General features: G+C 50.0%; 2 protein-coding genes across 2 annotated transcripts in view; one reads left to right on the plus strand and one right to left on the minus strand.

The window, feature by feature from the left end:
- Positions 1-371: 371 nt before the first annotated feature.
- LOC135829429 (protein kinase C-like 1B) lies at positions 372-3,682 on the minus strand. The gene has a single exon (XM_065341840.1). The coding sequence runs from the start codon at positions 3,388-3,390 to the stop codon at positions 1,483-1,485; it is 1,908 nt and encodes a 635-aa protein (XP_065197912.1). The 5' UTR covers positions 3,391-3,682; the 3' UTR covers positions 372-1,482.
- Positions 3,683-4,717: 1,035 nt separating this feature from the next.
- The window catches only part of LOC135829953 (alanine--glyoxylate aminotransferase-like), a 16,592-nt gene continuing 2,300 nt past the window's right edge, over positions 4,718-19,009 (plus strand). Inside the window, exons 1-10 of the mRNA XM_065342346.1 lie at positions 4,718-5,173; positions 7,855-8,029; positions 10,512-10,576; positions 10,893-10,993; positions 12,451-12,521; positions 12,928-13,012; positions 14,133-14,231; positions 14,711-14,780; positions 17,653-17,748; positions 18,177-18,259. Of these exons, the coding sequence (XP_065198418.1) occupies positions 4,997-5,173; positions 7,855-8,029; positions 10,512-10,576; positions 10,893-10,993; positions 12,451-12,521; positions 12,928-13,012; positions 14,133-14,231; positions 14,711-14,780; positions 17,653-17,748; positions 18,177-18,259 (1,022 nt within the window). The 5' untranslated portion in view covers positions 4,718-4,996. The remainder of the gene's footprint in view (positions 5,174-7,854; positions 8,030-10,511; positions 10,577-10,892; positions 10,994-12,450; positions 12,522-12,927; positions 13,013-14,132; positions 14,232-14,710; positions 14,781-17,652; positions 17,749-18,176; positions 18,260-19,009) is intronic.

Here is a 19,009-nt window from a genome sequence, read left to right on the forward strand (position 1 = left end):
CCATATGGGACAGGCTTCTATACAAGACAGGTATTTCTATGTATGTCAACACTAAAACCAGGCTTATGTGTGATTTGATGGGCCCAAAATTGCGGCTTCTATTCAAGTTCGGCTTTTATACAAGACGTTACGGTATACCGTATGCGCCTCGTTAGAATAATGGGTTTTACAGTACTCTGGCATGCACTGGCTGTTGGTACCGGTAACCACCCAGGAGAATGAAAGAAAAGTCAGGGAGAATTTGAGAAAGAGAAGAAGACGTGTGGGACCATGATCGTCCGCAACCTCTCGATTGGAAACGGACACACAAACGCACACACACAGACGCACGCCCATGTGCAACATGCAGCATTACTGGGCAAGTGTCACTGTCAGGTTGAAAAAATACACTGGTAACGTCTGACAGGGATATACCGGATAGAAAGGACAAGAACTAGTGCAAGTGATAAGTCTTGAAAATACTGAATTATTACAATTACATACTCTATGACGAATTCACAAAATAAATAATGCTCAGTCGGTGATTCTAGAATCTATGGAATGCTTTCAAAATACAAAATTAACAGAATCAATGGTCATCTTGCTACATCATCATTAGCAGTATAATACTTAATAGACAGAGGGAGGAGAGAGTTGGAATTGATCAAGCAAAGAGATAATGTTATGGCACTAAATTTCTATCATGAGTGTGAGTGTGAAGAGAGAGAGAGAGAGAGAGAGAGAGAGAGAGAGAGAGAGAGATAGAGAGAGAGAGAGTGTGTGTGCGCATGTGGCACACAGCGATGTGTGGAGCAGAAGGTTTTGCTGACAAAGTAGCTTGCACATGGAAGCGGCAATACGATCAACATCACCGCTGGGCAGACTGGGAACGCTCGAGCGGGACGACAGTTGCCGCTGGAGAACAAACGTCTGGCATTCAAAATCAGCGTTTACAAAGAGCTACAAACCGGGGGGGGGGGGGGGGGGGGGGAGCTGCAGCCACTATAAGCAGCAGAGGGTTCTGACAGGCAAGCACCGGTCAACGAATTAAAAAAAATAGAATACACAAACCAACCTGCAATGGAGTGCGATAAACCAGGCTCTATTATCTCAACGGCAGGAGAAATACAGCAAATCTACAAGCTGTGCAAGCATAGGATTGGAGGTATGAAAACAAGTAGCTGAGAAAAGGACACCGACAAACAACAACAACAACAACAATAACAACAACAACAACCACAACGAAACAGCGACAGAGAGCAAGGCAGACAGAGAGGAAGTTGCTACGATACAGCTGTATGTTTGCTCAGCAACCTGAAGCTCACTGCGGCACACCGGTGCAAAGATACACCACCGTCATGTAGACCAATACGCACACACACACACCGATAGGCAAGGTGAGGCTCACACAATGACTACTAGTACTTGGCCGCAGAGCACTGCCGCAGAATCAAACACGGATACCGTGTGTAGTGCTGGCAGGCTCAATAAACGAGTGCAGCTCTACTGCGACAGTATGACATCAGCATTGGTGAAGGTGAAGCCATTGAACTCATTCTGGTTGATCGAGGCGATGATGCTCTGATCAATGGGGCTGATAGCGGCGGCCTCGTTGGTGAAATCAGTGTCGAAGTTGCCAGTGTCGGCCTTGGACTTGAGCTGTGGCACGAACGGCGGCTTAATCTCGCCCTTCTCGAGCCGCTCCCAGCTGATGGCGCTGAAGAACGGATGGGACTTGATGGCAGCACCACCTGCGGGCGTGCAGCCGAGACGCTTGTGGACCGGCCGCGTCAGGAAGCCGCGCAGGATGCTCACGGCCCCCTTGCTGATCCAGGACGGGTAGAGGACCTGCTCGTGCAGGATGTTGTTGAAGAGCTCGTCGTCGTCGTCGCCCTCGAACGGCGCCTGGCCGGCCAGCATCTCGTACATCAGGACGCCCAGGGCCCACCAGTCCACGGACGCGTTGTAGTCCATCTCCTCAATGATCTCCGGCGCAATGTAGTCGGGAGTGCCGCAGAACGTGGATGTGGTGGCACCGTCGATGATGTTCTCCTTGCACATGCCAAAGTCGGCGATCTTGATGTGTCCCTCGCAGCTCAGCATGACGTTGTCCAGCTTGAGGTCGCGGTAGATGATGCCCGCCGTGTGCAGGTACAGCAGCGCGCACACGATCTCCGCCGAGTAGTAGCGGGCGCGCGGCTCGTCAAAGCGGTGCGAGCGCTGCATGTGGAACATGAGGTCGCCACCGTTGATGTACTCCATGACGAAGAACAGGCTGCTGGCGTTCTGGAAGCAGCTGTGCAGTTTCGTGCAGAACGGATGGTTACCGGCCATGGCCAGCACCCGTTTCTCGATCATGGTGCACTCGACGTCGTCGTCGTTGATCACCACGTCCTTTTTCAGCACCTTGATGGCGTACACTTCATTGGTGCCCTTCATCTCAGCAAGCATCACCTTGCCGAAACTGCCCTTGCCCAGAGTCTTCAGCAGATTAAAGGCGTCGATGCCGTATTTGCAGCTCTTGCGGCCGGTGGTTGGCGAGGCGACAACGCCGGAGTCTGTCGTTGCCGCTGTCATGACGGATGCTGCGTCGTCCGATCGCATGGACAGGATATCGGCCTGCTTGATGCCGCAGTTCTGTGGCGTGATCTCGATGCAGCGGTGGTGGATGTTGATCTTGCACAACTTGCATTTGACGCCCTGCTTCATCAGGCCGTACAGCAGCGAGCCGCAGTGGTCGCAGAACGTCGGGCTCTTGTACGTGTGCGCAACGAACGAATGCTCCTTGATCATGCTGGGGTCGTTCTCCTCCTCCTTGAGTTCCTTGCAGACGGTGTGTACTTGGTCATGGCACTTCTTGTGCACAGCTTGCAGGCAAACATCACACTGGTAACCCTGCTTTCCAAGACCCCAGATGAACTCATGGCAGTGCGAGCAGTATGTGGGCTGGCGGAAAAACCGAGCCACGAATTTGTGCCCGTTGACCTGGTGGACCTTACGGCGGACGGCTCCGCGCCGCCGTTCCAGCTCAGCTCCACGCTCCTTGAAATTTCTCGATACGCTGCCTTCAATTTGGCCCAGATTCACCGTGATGGTCAGCGATCCGGACGGCTGCAGGGAGACCTTGGTGGTCTTTCCCGCGACCGAGGCGATCTCTGCATTGCCCTCAGCCACACCACCCGACTGAGAGCTCTCACATTTCGTGATCACACGGAAGGCGATCTTACTGGCGCCGTCGATGATTTCCTCGAATTCTTCTTGGAAGATGAACTTTCCCTCACTGTTGGCCGGAACCTGGCCAGTTTGGGACACATACTGCCCGTCGACCGTGACAACCACACCAAGAGCGGGCGACGATGCAGACACGTCCAATTCACAGATCTTTACTTTCAACACTCCACTGCTCGCCATTGTTGTTCCTTTTTGCTCCCGTACTCCGACAAGCAGTGCAGAAAAGGAAACTAACAAAATCCACCACTGCCTCTGCTACAAAGAGGGGATCAGGACTCGGGACTTGGCAAAAGATAACTCTAGTCTACAACCTTACGAGGTTAGTCTCGAAACACTGCGAAAGAAAACGGCACACGCATTGGCAAACAGGTAGCCCACATGAGCGCCTTCCAACAAAGAGTCAGACCTTTGGCCTTCCAGCAGCAAAACTTCGCACACAAGCATTTGGGGTCGGTTGTCACGGTTGTAGGAAGAAGATTGCAGCAGGAGTTTCCAAGAGCTAGCTCGAGCTCGCGTATCTCCTCGACGTCATCAGACAAGTGCATGCGTACCGTACGCACCAGCGCTAACACGTGGGAGCGCTCGCTCATTTGCACCGGTGGTACATTGCGGGAGCTACATCGTGCCCATATGTGAGTGCCATAGCCACGAAACTCAAAAAGGGCCATCATTCAAGCCCGCATGGTGCAAATATAGCGCCTACGCTGAAAAGACTCGGATTCGGACTCAGAAAAACCAAGAAAAACTTCTCTGCCCTGGTTCGCAAAATCCAGAAAAGCTCCGATCTTTCCGAATTCCGAAAGGTTGACACCAGCAGCAAACTACCGGGTAACCTTCTACCTGCTGCAGCACCAAGTCAAAGAAGAAGTGCGTGTTGGCCAAAAAAAGTCACGATACGGGTACGGATGAAATAGGTCACAGATCAAGTACGTACATGAGCGTAGATATCTACGACATCATACACATAACCAAAAATTGCAGCATTTCTTTCGGGTTCGAGTACGAGTCGTAGACTCTACGTACTATCGATCGTGCGCTTGGTGGATCTACCAGGTGCGCATTCGGGGTTGTGAAGGGCTGCTGCTGGGCGGCGGAACGTCTGGAAATCATGGAGTCGGTATTTGACGACTCCCTGTACACTTTGCATTCATCAACGCACATACATGCCATCAAGAGTACATAACCCCCCAGACTCCCCAGAGTGTGCAACGCCTGATCCAGCTCTGCATAGGGTCTTGGTCGAGCGGAATCGGATCTTTGCGTCATAATACCGTACACATCTGAGGGGAACCCGGGGAGTCGCGGGTACTCTTGGATCAAAAACAATGGTGCCCTGCCTCGAGACCGGCCTTGCGCGGGTGTGAAGTGTACGCATGACATCAGAAGATCCGATTCCGCTCGACCAAGACCCTACACAGAGCTGGATCGCCGTTGCACACTCTGGGGGGTTATGTACTCTTGATGCCATGGGCATGGTACCGCCAGATTCAAAAAGAGTCCTGTCAAAAAATGTTTCTATCTTTCGTGGCGACCAGCTGCAGGGATCGGGAGTCGTATTTGAAACAGCTACTGTATCTAGCTCTCAAGAACAAAAAGAAGAACGTGTTGTGATAATTGCCCATAGCCAGCTGATGTGTAGTTGCAGTCAAGCTGATTCTTGATTGTTGGATAAGCATTGCTTCAATTGTCTCTGCTTGTCGGTATTATTAATTTTTATTTCCTTTTTTTCGCTGAGAATTTTATAACTAACGTACGTTTGGCCCAGAAGAAGACTACGAATACGAAAATGTCTTCCTCTTGTCGTCCGCCGGATCCAGCACTCCTGCGCCCGCTGGAAATTCCGCAGAAGACCCTGCTCGGGCCTGGACCATCTAACTGTCCACCTAGAGTTCTGGCTGCATCCGCTCGCCCCGTGCTGGGGCATTTGCACGGAGAATTCGTGACAGTGATGTCCGATGTGCAGGTAGGTGTACTAGAACGCTGTACAGTAGAAACACCCTTGTCTGGGCAGGTTGGAATCGGGCACTGGTCTCCCCGCAACTAGGAATTTAATACACTTGTTACCGTATTTTCCGGAATATGAGCCGCACTGGAGAATAAGCCGCGCCCAGGTTTTTTTGGCACGGAATATATATAGACATCCACATCCACCCTGTATATCACACCATTCATTTGACTAGCTTAGGCCACATTGACTTTTTGGAATGAATTGCGTGTGTTTAGAAGTGTGCCTTTTACTTGGGAAAATACGGTATGCCAATGAAACGTTTCTGGGACCGTTTTTCGTTGAAAAGATTTTTGTTGCCAGGATTTTAGGTCGTCTGGAGCTGGGGACTTTTGCTGTGTCTGTATGTGCGTGCGCGAGTGTACCCATACCGTACGCGCGCGATAAGAGCCCTCTCTTGAATAGTGCCGGTCTCTAAGAGCCAATGAAAATAAAGCCCTCTCTTGAATAGTGCCCCCCCCCCCCCCCCCCCCCCCCCGGTTGTAGCCAAGCCTTACATGTGCACGTTTGGTGTTCTTCTGCGAATGTACTTGGCCATCTCATTGCACTGGTGATTTCAAGATCACAATGGCAGTTTATGTTGCCGTTTATGTTGAGTCATGATAGTTTACAGCAAACTGTAGGCTCTGTTTTCTCTTCTTTGTTTTTATGCTGGATGAAGTAAAATGTACCAGCATTGAAAAAAATAGTGCCCTCTCTTGATTTGTGCCCTCTCTTGAATAGTGTCTCATCTGTGATGGATATTGAAAAAAATAGTGCCCCACGGGCACTAATCATGCGAGGATGGTATGCGTGTGCTTGCTTAAGTTTTTGGCAAGCTACAGTGTCATTAGAGAGGTTCTGCACAACGAAAATTCGAACGAAGTCTCGCGACAGGCCTTGCGAAAATGTGTACGAATTTTCGCACGAACTTTGTGTTCTGCACATTTTCGTAGTTTGCACGCGCCAAGTGCACGTACGACATGACCCAATCTCACGAAACATCCTACGAAAGTTCATTTCGCGTTCCCTGCAAGTTTCGCGTCCAAAGTTGCGAAAGTTCGTGCGAAGTTTCTCACTTCGTGACGTAGAGCGAAAATTCGTACACATTTTCGTTTTGCAGAACCTCTCTATTATTGTAACTATATGATTGAGAAAATTTTTGTCATCCCTCCAGTACCCTCAGCAGTTGGTGCAAATTAATTAAGGTCGGCATCGCGCACTGCATCGAATCAGCATTGACTCTCTCGGGCACATTGGGCTACTGTCCGTCCCGGGGGGGGGGGGTGTACATGCTCGCATCTGCATACTTCAGATATGTACTGCCATCCAATGTGCTCATGGTTTTGGTGTATATCTCAAGATGCCGAGACTCCACTGCAGCCTTACGTTATATCCATGCTGCATCTTCATCACACTCTTTGACGGTTTGTGGACCACACCAATGTATTGGGCCTGACGGGCCTAAACATACGAATACTGTAAAATACGATATTTTCGGTGTAACTTTAATTTCGGTGATTTCGGCAGAGAAAACAAGCACCTACAGTCCATTTCAAAACTAGAGACGCGTACCTAGGCAAAAACCGTTATGCCAGCATCTATACCACATTAAAATCTGTGATCACTTTGTGCATAATTTTTTCCAAATTGGGCGTCTGTTATCCAATCGTTTAGAAACTATATGAGAGTAATTGTGGAGCGGTCCTGAGCAATATTCCGAAAACTATTCTCAAAAAAGGTCCAGCCAAATTTGAAATATTTCAAAACCCTACGCGTCTATAGTTTTGAAATGGACTGTACATTTAGATTACACCTAAAAGGCACCAGAGTATGCACTGTATGCGCAGGGAATGCTGGTCACCTAATTTTAAATTACACCTGAAACCTGGCAGGTTCCCGACACCGGAAATTTTAATACACCTAAAATGACATGTTTTACAGTACAGTGTAGTATGTTTCCTTTGATTGGTGTAGCCCAGAGACCTTTTTCAACGTGCGCAGACTCCACTGTGCCCATCCATTGTAAGCACACACAACACTCTGCAAGCGGTCTCTGGGCAACAGCAATCACTGAAAAATTAAGTTAACCGATTTTTTTTATTGGTATAGCCCAGAGACCGTTTGAAGAGTGTTAAAGAGTATGTGTGCGGCTAGCTCAGAGACCGCCAACAGTATGATGGAGGTGCGCTCGGTTTCCGTACAGCAACGCGTAGCCGTTGCGACCTTGTCAGGTCTCATCAGCTTAGCTCAGGGTGACTGACCTCACACTGCACTCTACATGTAGTGAACAACAAAGCGTTTTGAAACTGGCTCGTACCTTCAAAGTCGCGTGCTCTGGTAGCGAGAAACGAAACACAGCGGGATTCGCACTAAGGCAGATAGATACTGTCGTAGAGATTGAAATCCAATGGAATGACCGCGGCCGGGGCCTTACTGCTTTTAGCGCGTACATGCACTGTAGTTCACAAAAACACATTGTAAAAATGGACCAGCAGTGCTCGCGGCTGCAAGGCCAGCACCCCGTGGCCCCCTTGACTTCCCTACGGATTTCTCTGTCCGCTACAGCACCTTTGGCACTAACCAGAAAGAAAGGTCAAACAAATCAGGACGAGGGAATGTAATAGTGAGATGAGCAGGTATGGATGTTGTTGCTGCAGGCTGGTCTGCGCTACGCTTTCCAGACTCAGAATGAGATCACGTTCGTTGTGGACGGCTCTGGACATGCCGGGATGGAGGTGACACTTGGTAACCTGGTGGATGTCGGGGATGTCGTGCTGGTGGCGACGAACGGCTTGTGGGGACAGCGCGCCAGCAACCTGGTGACTAGATTGGGTGAGGGGATGAGCCTTTGTGTGTGTGTGTCTGTGTGTGGGTGTGCTAGTGCGTTAGCGTATGTCGGTCTGTCTGTCCGCCCCTCTGTCTGTCTGTCTGTCTGTGTGTTCGTCTTCTTGTCTGTACACTTTCATCTCTGTGTCTGTTGTGGAGTTTTGGCATCTTCAGCAAGAACTCCTTGGTGCTTGGGTCTGCAGTGGAAATAGCCAATGGTCGAATGCTCCACCTGACGAAAAGGCGTGACAGGCTTTTGTTACATACTGTTTGTTCTTGTTTGCGTGCTTGTGTACGCCTGCCTCCCTGCCTACTCGTGGTTGTGTGTGTGTGTGTGTGTGTGTGTGTGTTTCTCGACTTCGCAATGGCACCGCTGCTGGTTCATCGAGGATACAGCCAGAGTTGCTAAAGTTCGGTGGCGAGGAGCTCAACAACAAGCTCATGGAGCTGTTTGGAGATGTGTGGCGAGATGGCTGCGTTCCGCGGGAGTGGGCGGATGCTACCCTCATCCCCATTCCAAAGAAGGGAGATTTGTCGCAGTGCGACAATTGGCGGGGCATTGCGTTGCTGGATGTGGTCGGCAAGGTCTTGGCGAGTGTCCTTCAGAGAAGACTGCAGGTATTCGCAGAGGAATTTCTCCCTGAGTCCCAGTGCGGGTTCCGGCGAGGGCGTGGCTGCTCTGACATGATCTTCACCGTCCGACAGCTCATGGAAAAGTCAATCGAACATCAGGCCAAGGGATTTTTTGTGTTTATCGACCTGAAGAAGGCCTATGATTCAGTGCCCAGGGGGTGTCTGTGGCAGGTCCTCGGCCGTGCGGGAGTACCAGAAAAGCTTGTCAACATCATCCGGTCGTTCCACGACCCCATGTCAGCATCGGTGCAGTTCAACAACATATTATCAGACCCGTTCAGCATTGGCAATGGTCTTCGCCAGGGGTGCTCTATGGCGCCGGTCCTTTTTAATATCTTTATGTGGGCCGTGATGACCCAGTGGCAACACCGCGTCAAGAGAGTTGACGGGGTTGGCTTCGAGCTCCGCTCAGCATACAGCAGCGATTTATACCGTAAACCCCGCCGTGACGACCAACACCATTGCCTAACAGATTCCCAGTTTGCTGACGACTCTTGTTTATTCGCTACGACTCGGTCTGGAGCGGGGGCAGCATTGTGCTGTCTTCACGAGGTGGCGTCGGGATTCGGCTTGACCATCAGTGCAACGAAGACTCAGTTTGTAGTTGTTGGCCCCGGCATCACGCTTACTGACCGCGCTCCCCTCCAACTTGGTCAAGCGGAGGTGGAATGCGTACCGCATTTCAAATACCTCGGTTCTGTAGTGGACAGCGGTTGCCGTTCGTCTCGGGACATCGCCGCAAGGATTGCCCAAGCCTCCAGGGCCTGCGGTGCTCTTCGGAGGTCTGTATTCTCCAATCCACATCTGCTGATGCACACCAAGCGGTGCGTATTCAATGCTTGCGTTCTGTCCCTGCTGTTGTATGGCTCTGAGTGCTGGACGCCCCTTCAGCATGACCTACAGAAGCTCTCAACCTTCAGCATGAGGTGCATCCGATCCATCCTCGGGGTCTCTCGAAGCCGGATGTGGGACGAACACATCACCAATGAAGAGCTACTGGTGCGCTGGGGAGACTCCGAGACGATTAAAGACAAAATTGCACATCGGCGGTTGGAGTGGTTGGGGCATGTGGCGCGGATGCCGGACAACCGCATCCCAAAACAGGTACTGTTTGGCTCCTTCTTGCAGCGTCGCCCAGCACATGGCCCACGCCGCAGATGGAAGGACTGTGCTGTCCGAGATCTACGTGCCCGTGGCGTGGAGGCATCATGGTATGATGTTGCATGTGAGTCTCGCGCGGAGTGGCGCAGCACCTACCAAGAGCCTGACAATGTGCCTGAGCCTCCGCCCCGAGTGGTATGTACGGTATGCGGACGGGATTTTGCACGGAAAGGAGACATGGCTCGGCATAAGTGTCTGGAGGAGCGTGCGCGGCCTGTGTCTGAGCAGCGGGGCGCCAGTCAGTGCGGGCGGTGTGGGCGGTGGCTGAGAAGCCGCGGTGGCTTGGTCCGGCATGTGTGTGCCTCAACGGTGGATGCCGCAGTGCCACCTGGAACTACCGGAGCGTCGGCACCGGCGGAGGGATGTTGTGCCGCGCATTGTGACAGGTGTGGTCGCTGCTTTCGCGGTGTCCGGGGACGGGGAAGGCATCGCTGTTCAAGGGTGGCTCATAGACCAACAGCAGCGGAGCGCTCAGCCTTCCAGCACGTGTGCATATGCGGCAAGCGGATGCGACTACCCGTGCACCTGGAGCGTCATCGAGCGTCGTGTCCTCTCTCTCTCTCTTCTCAAGTTTCCCAGTGATGGGATCACGTGACCCTTTTGCGGCAGTGACTCTACAGGACAGGACAGGACAGGTGTGTGTGTGTGTGTGTGTGTGTGTGTGTGTTTGGGGACATGTGTGTGCGTCTTTCAGGAGGCGTTCCGAAGCAACTTACCAAGCCCGTCGGCGAAGTTTTTAGTGCGGACGAGGTCGAGACGGTATGTTGTTGACTTGAGATGATTGCAAGCGTGTGGTATTGCAGCATTGTAGTGTTGTGATGTTATGGTGTTTTGGTGTTGTTATTCTGCCCAGTACAGTAAAACAGTTCAGTGTGAAGCACATTTACCCTACTTTTTGGTAGATATACATTATTCTTCACTTGGAGTGTAACACATTTGCATGTAACAAAGCTTTGGTTTACAGCTTGTTTTTCTCTGTTCGGGTGCTTGCGTGTGCTTGTTTGCGCGCATGATTGTTTGTCTTGCTGCTGCTGCTGCTGCTGTTGCTGGTACTGCTGATTGCTGCCCTCGTCAGGCCCTGAAGGCTCACCGTCCCAGCGTGATGTTCATCACGCAGGGAGAGTCGTCGGCTGGCACTCTGCAGCCTGTCGAGAGTCTCGGCTCTCTCTGCCGACTGTGAGTCTGGCATGGCCCGCATGACATGGCATGTCCAGACACTGAAGACACTGTATTTGTACTGGGTCGGCTCTCTGTGTCGACTGTGAGTCTGGCATGGCCAGGCAGCGAACACACTGTATTTGTGCTTGGGCAGCGGGGCCGAGTTCCCTATCTCTCCAGGGCGTGCATTCCAACCCCACTACTGCCAACTAATTACCAGAGGGAATCTCCCGGGGCGAGCATTGGAACCCCACTTCTGCCAACAATAATAATTGCCAGAGTGGAAAGGATTGCTTTTGATGCACATGCATGTTTGTGTGCGAAAGTGCACCAGGCGGAAACACTTGGTAGAAGGACAATGTGATGGGAATCAACCAATGTACCCTGCTGAACCCACCACTACCAGTCCTGATACACTCATGTACCGTGGTATAATGCCTGTTTGCCTGCTGGTTAGCCAGGGTTGCTTCTTGAATGGGAATATGGCTACCTTCTACAACGAGGTGGGTGCTTATTTGCAGATGTATGTTTGTGTGTTTGTGGTACATGGTGTGTGTGTGGGTGTCCCTCGTGTGCATAATTTTGTTTGTGCGTATGTCTGGGGGGGGGGGGGGGGGGGGGGGGCATTGACTTTGTGTGAACGTGCGAGTGTATGGAGTGTGAAGGAATTCTGGCGATTTCAGAAATCCTACTCTGTTCCTGTGTGCTTTCTAATCTGGCCTTGTAATTTTAAGGGTTTTGTGAGTTGATTGCAAAACTATCATATCAGTTGGGTAGGTTGATTGTGTTGGCATACGTTTGCTAGTGCCCCCCCCCCCCCCCCCCCTGCCATTCTGACATGGTGTTCTGTACTCTACCTTTATCTATTGTTACTCATGCATGACATCATCACTCGTTTGGAACTCAGTTGACTGGCTGCCTTTCTCCACCCGCTTACCAAGTATTACTGTAAGAGCAGAAATTTTCGGTGGTGTTTTATTTTCGGTAACTTCGGTGCCGACAATTTCACCCAAAATAAAACGCATTCGGTACTAGTACTAGTACACTTACCTGGAAAACCTCGTTACCAAAAATGTCCCACCACCAAACCGCTGATTTTGCAGAAAAAAACCTAAAGTATTACACCACCGGAAATTTCTGCTTTTACAGTAGTCCTGGCTGTGCAGGCAACGCTGATCCGATAGTATGTTTTTTGGATTGGTATGCGTGTTCATCGCCTTTGACCTGAATGGCTGGCTGAGTTTACATGAGTCCGTAGGCGGTGGGTACAAAAACGGCAAGGTAGCGGAAGAAAGCAGAAAGCCCATGAAGAGTGGATTAAATGAGCAATATTGTGTGATGTTGCTGCTGCTACTGCTGCTGTTACCACTGCTGTTGCTGCTGCTGCTGTTGCTCCTGCTGCCACTGCTCCTGCTGCCACTGCTGCTGCTGGTGGTGCTGCTGCTGCTACTGCTGCTATTACTATCCTTGTACAGGTACAACTGTCTTCTTGTGGTGGATACGGTGGCATCTCTAGGAGCCGTGCCTTTCTTCACGGACAGATGGGGTTAGTTTACGGATTGCGTTAGGTGATGGGCTCATAGCTGCCAGCACAGCTGGTCACGCTGAGGTGTAGACCACATCCATTCCGAAATCATGTCATATGTCCCCGTGTAGTGTTGTACTGTCTGTGTTGGCTTGTTGTACAGTAGTGGCAGACTTTCTACCACCCGTTGAGTGGTGGAACTACCCCGAGAAACAGTGGAAAGTGTCCGCCACTCTGTCGTTTCCATGGGATACTGTTCGTGGACTTCATGCGAGACTGGTTGCCTCTCTAGAGTCCTTATGTCCATGGCTGTGTGTGTGCCCGTCTGTGTGTGTGTGTGCTCGTCTGTGTGTGGCTGTGTCTGCGTGTGCATGTGTGTGTGTGTGTGTGTGTGCGTGCTTGTGCGTATCTCTCTGTCTGCTCGCAGGTGTGGACGCCGTGTACACGGGTTCGCAGAAAGTGCTCAATTGTCCGTCGGGCTTGGCACCAGTATCGTTCAGTCCCCGGGCATGGTTAGTGAGACGTGTGTGTGTGTGTGTGTGTGTGTGTGTGTGTGTGTGCACGCGGATGTGGAATGTGCATGTTGTTGTACTTCGAAGTATTCATATTTTCTCGAGGCCACAGTCTAGTCTAGTGACAGAGTGCCCTGGTCAATCCAGGATCTCCATGTGAAATTGACCGAGTTCCTGCGGCGGGGTCAGAAGCTCAAAAGGAAACTGAATTGAGAGGAGGCGCGTGCCAGTCCAAGTCCAAGAGAGTCTCGCGTACGTATCTGTTCTCGTTGCTTATTGCCACCTGCATGCAGACAAGCAAGTGGGCGAGCACTAGTATGTGCGTCTGCACGCATTCATCCATTAGCCTACGTGTGAATATTGATTGGCGGCGCTGACCATTGATTTGGTCATTCAGCATAGCGTTGCACTGATTAGAGTGCCCCGCAGCAAAGCCATGTCATTCAACTTCATAATGCTACGTACTGTAAAAGCAGAAATTTTCAGTGGTGTTTTATTTTCCGTAACTTCAGTGCCGACAGTTTTTACCTAAAATATAACGCACCGAAAATTTCTGTACTGGTTCTAGTAAACTAATCTGGAAAACGGGTTTACCGAAAATTTCCCTCCACCGTACCGCCGATTTTGGAGAATACCGAAAATATTACACCACGGAAAATTTCTGCTTTTACAGCACAGCAGTCTATTGAGTGTACTTGAAGCGCACATACAGTCAACTTCGCTTATAACGACACTCGGCGGGGCATCAGAAAAGTGTCCTTATTCGCGAAGTGTCGTTATACCCGAAGTCTCATTATATGTGTTACAGTTGGATGGGACTTTTTGCTCTGGGCATGAACATTCTGTCGTTATTCGCGAATTGTCGTTATATCCGCAGTCGTTATCAGCGAAGTTGACTGTAATCCAAGTACTGACGTTCGCTGAACTATTGTATGCCATTGTCAACACTGGCTCCTTATTGTTGATGGCTGCTTTCTTGTGTGCACGTGTTTGCATGCGTGCGTGGGTGTGTGTGTGTGTGCGTGCGTGCATGTGTGTGTATGTGTGTGTGTGTACACATGTGGGTGTATGCGTTTTGGCGCGTGCTCGGACACATGCGTGGTCTTTATTAATTTTGCAGGCGGAAATACTGCGCGAGAAAGAAGCCGCTCGCTTCATTCTACTTTGACCTCAGAGAGCTGGGCACTTACTGGGCGTTTCCAGGCGGCGGATCCAGAAAGTACGTACATGTACACAGTACCTTTCATGGCTATAAAATACCGATTTTACAGTTCTAGGAGGTATGTTATACAGTCAGACCTCGCTTTTCCACACACATCCGTTTTCCATGAAAATACCCGGATAGGCGAGGGAACCGGATACTCGAACACACATACTGTATGTATGCATGACATATGCTGTGAATCGGTAACCGACGATTTTTTCCAGATGGAGGGATCCGGATAAAAGAGGACCGGATAGGCGATGTCTGACTGTACTGCTGTTTCCCTGTAAGTCAAAGTCTTTTCTTTTTTCGTTTTCACACACTAGATGGCCTTTGGACCATGCCGTGTTGTGCGATGATTACCTCGATTGTGCTGCTTTTTAGGCCCCGGCAAGTTTTCACTCAGTGTTGCAGAAAATCCATCTCTTTTGTTCTGCTTGGGAGCCATCAGTTGAGTTGAGAAATTCCCTCCCTTCCCCCGTGTTTGTGTCCAGGTATCATCACACCGCGTCCATCAACTCGTACTACGCGCTGCGCGAAGGCCTGTCCATCGTTGCTGAAGAGGTGAGTATTATGTTTAACCGTGACATTTCATTTGCTATGGTGTACGGGCACGTCAGACGAGGCCAGGATCCAGCCGCCTTGCTTGCCTGCTGCTTGATTCATGCACGCAGAGCAGTGGGACGTTGTTGGCTTATACAGTGAAACCCGTCTAAACCCGACCGCTCAAGGGACCTTTAAATTTTGGTCACCGTGTACAGCCGGTCTCCTTATCCAGGGTCATTTGACTGGGAAATCACATCCCTTGGTCTTAGTTCTGGTGGTCCTCTGGGGCAGGTGGTCACCGTATCAGAGTGGTCGCCGTGACAGGTACCGCGTGATCTGATGGTGACGGATGAGCGGCCGTTTTATACACGTGCCACGCATGCCGAATATGTCCTGTAGCATTGCAGGTGCAGGTACTTAAAGTCATATGGTTGATTTGCACAGACAGCATGGTTGATTTGCACAGACAGCATGGTTGATTTGCACAGACAGCATGGTTGATTTATGAAGTCGAAATACAGTACTGTCGATCGCCGAAGAACTGAGGTCAGCCTTGTTACGTTGTAGCCTACAGTCCATTTCAAAACTATAGACGCGTACCTAGGCAAAAACCGTTATGCCAGCATCTATACCACATAAAATCTGTGATCACTTTGTGCATAATTTTTTCCAAATTGGGCGTCTGTTATCCAATCCTTTAGAAACTATATGAGAGTAATTGTGGAGCGATCCTGAGCAATATTCCGAAAACTATTCTCAAAAAGTTCCAGCCAAATTTGAAATATTTCAAAAACCCTACGCGTCTATAGTTTTGAAATGCACTGTAGACCGTTCTTATTTTTCATGTACAGTAAAACCTGTAACTAAAGACCACCGTGACTAGCGACCAGCCTGGCACTAAAGACCACTTATCCGGGCACGGACGGTCTCACATTCATTATGGTTGTGCGGTGCAAACCTCTAACAAAGGACCACCTGCCACTAAAGACCGCTTTCTCTGGGCCCAAGCCCCAAGGGGTGGTCATTAGTCACAGGTTTTACTGTAGTCTATGCACAGTTGCGCCACCGTGCGTACATTGGTGTGCTGTGCTTGGTGAAATCCTAGCCTGCTCGTTCTTCGGCGCTCCGCAGTACTGTAGTGACTTCAGTGATGAAATCTCGCAACACACAATCCTCCTTTGAAGAAGGGCTGAGGCTTCATGCAGCTTCATCTGTGAAAGGAATTCGGGTGGACACACCCATTCCCCTAGCGCCGCACATCCGAACCAGTTCCGTTATTTTACGTTTCGGCACTTGGCCATCGTCAGGTAATAACAATGAAACACAATCCTCCATGTCTGAATTATACTGTAAAAGCAGAAATTTTCGGTGGTGTTATATTTTCGGTAACTTCGGTGCCGACAATTTTTACCGAAAATAAAACGCACCGAAAATTTCGGTACTACTGGTACTGTATACATTTAGTACTAACACACTAACCTGGAAAACGGGTTTTACCGAAAATTTCCCTCCACCGAACTGCCGATTTTGGAGAATGCCGAAAATATGACACCACCGAAAATTTCTGCTTTTCCAGTAAATCTAGGCCAGTCATCACCAGTACGAGTACAGTACCGATGTACTCTAATTTCAGAAATTTTCGGTCATCGATATTTTCGGTATGAGGGCAAAAGGCCAGGTTAGGCGAACAGAAATTCTAGGTACAGAGAAGCAGTTTCCTATTGGATTACATTTGTTAGTGTTTGTTCGGTGTATTGAAATTTCAGGTAGGAAACAGACACACCGAAAGTACCGAAAATAAAAAATAGACCAAAATTTGTGAAATTACAGTATATCCTAGGTCTTTTCCGGCTTGCTTCCCGGCATATTCCGACTTAGGATGGATCGTATCCCGACGGGGAGGGGGGGGTTTAACCCTTTGCATGCTGAGCCCCTTTTCTCCAATCCACTGGCTTTCCAGCGCACTCACTCTCTTGGTGGAGTATGCACTCACAGCTCCGAACGAAATTTATTCTCATTTCACTCCACCTCGATGGATTTTCATCGTCCTGAGCTCGTTGGAAAGATCAGGACCAAGCGAATCCATCCTGGCAGCTCTCAGCTCCATAGACACATCAGGGCAACTTCCACGTCCTCTCCAAACTACTCCACCGTGTCTCGGAACGGCACAACTCAATTTCACATTCTTGTTCGGCATCTTGCCCAAATTCAATCGATGTTCACAATTCAAACTGCGCTGCAAAGCTGAGATCCAAGCGCTTCATTCGATGTCCATCACACATGCGCCGTGCCAAAGGGAAATCCCCCGGCACGCTCCTCAACAAAAAGAAGTCATGAACAAAAAAATTCGCCTTCACTCTGGGCGTGATTTCCGTGTTCATCTTGTCACCGCTCAATGAATTCTTATCCTATCGCGAAGAACTTTATATCCGCGGAAAGATGAGGTCAAGACCTTTCCAACGGTGTATTGATTGTTGCAATACGTTTATGTTTGACGAAGTTACCAAAGTTTGTACACTGGTCTATGCACTGCGATATATCGGGCGAATTTTTTTCGTACGTAGTGGATCAGGTCATGCATAAAGTGCGAGTTAACTCGTACTCAGCACGCAACGGGTTAAGCTTGCGTCCATATGCCCGAAATTGGCGTCCAGCGATGTGCAGAATGTGCGGTAGGAAACAGAGGTTCGCATGGTGTGTGCGTGCTCGTGTCCGTGAAGCAATCAAGTCTCTAAGTTAGTACACTGTTGTGCTAATATCCTTGGTCTGTGCAGCTCCGTGTGACGTGTGAGACTTTCGTGTGAGTTCAAAAAGCAGCAGAGCTTGTAGAGGAGCGTGTATGATCCGCTCTTTTTGTCTTCCGCGTGAACGTGTCTTGTGTCCTTGCTAGGGCCTCGAGACGATGTGGGAGAGGCATGCCAGCAATGCCCAGCGCCTGTGGAGCGGAGTGGAGCGGATGAACATGTCCATGGCGGTCGCCAACAAGGTGAGAAACGAGAGAACGTGCACCGTTCGCGCCGCCCTTGCTGTGTTGGCTGGGCTTGTTTGTACGCTGGTGCAAACCCCAGACATGCTACAGTCCTGGACCAGAGATATCCGACCTCATGAATAAAGTAGTGCCGCTTTCAAGTGAACAAAGTGGTGTGTTTGTGTGTGTGTGTGTGTGTGTGTGTGTGTGTGTGTGTGTGTGTGTGTGTGTGCGTGTGTGGTGCTAGGGCCGCATTGCGCCCGGTGCTATTATATTCATGAGGTTGGATACAAGCATTTCTGCAGAGAGGTGTGCGGGGGGGGGGGGGGGGGGGGAGGCACATGTTCAGCAGAATTTCTGAGGTGAGTGTGCGTGTGTGTAGGCGCGCACTTCCTAATGTGTTTCCCTGGCCGTCTTTGCTGACTCACTGCCCGTTGTTTTTGCAGCACAATCGTCTGCCCACCGTGAACGTCATCACAGTGCCGAAGGGTGTGAGTTGGAAGGCTGTGTCGGACTACGCTAATAAAGAGTAAGTCTATTAAACACAGTGAAACTCTGATGAGATGCACTCACATGGGTGCCAGGAAGGTGTACAGTCAACTTGGCTAATGACGACTGCGGATATAACGACAATTCGCCAATAACGACAGAATTTCCATGCCCAGAGCAAAGTCCCATCCAACTGTGACACATAATGAGACTTCGGGTATAACGACACTTCGCGAATAAGGACACTTTTCTGACGCCCCGCCGAGTGTCGTTATAAGCGAAGTTGACTGCACATGTACGTAGCAGCCAATGTACTCTAAGTTCAAACATTTCAGGTGCTCAATATTTTTGGTATGACGGTAAAGGCCAGGTTAGGTGAACAGAAAATTTAGGTACAGAGAAGCAGTTCCCTATTGGATTATGTGTGTGTTAGTGTTTGTTCGGTGTATTGAAATTTTAGGTATGGAACAGATACACCGAAAGTACCGAATATAAAAGTACATGTACACCGAAAATGCGTGAAATTTCACTAATTCTTTATAATATCTTAACGTGCTTCAGTATGGATCAATTCACCCGGTGCTCCGGACAATGTCCGTACTAAGCTAGAGTATATCTTGTCAGAGTACATGCTAAGTGAGGTCCACTGTACTCGATTGACGTGTTGGTGGTGCACACTGGGACAGGGAGTGATTCTCTCCACCTCTACCGGTGGCGAAGGACGTCATAACCATATACGTGTATGTTCCATGGACCGAACGTACGGTACATGTTCACATCGCCGAGGCGG

This window comes from Sycon ciliatum, chromosome 13 (assembly GCF_964019385.1).
Source record: "Sycon ciliatum chromosome 13, ocSycCili1.1, whole genome shotgun sequence".
NCBI classification, from domain to species: Eukaryota; Metazoa; Porifera; class Calcarea; order Leucosolenida; family Sycettidae; genus Sycon; species Sycon ciliatum.

Coding starts and splice junctions, on each gene's coding strand:
- LOC135829429 (XM_065341840.1), bottom strand. CDS start 3,390: ATGGCGAGCAGTGGAGTGTTGAAAGTAAAGATCTGTGAATTGGACGTG.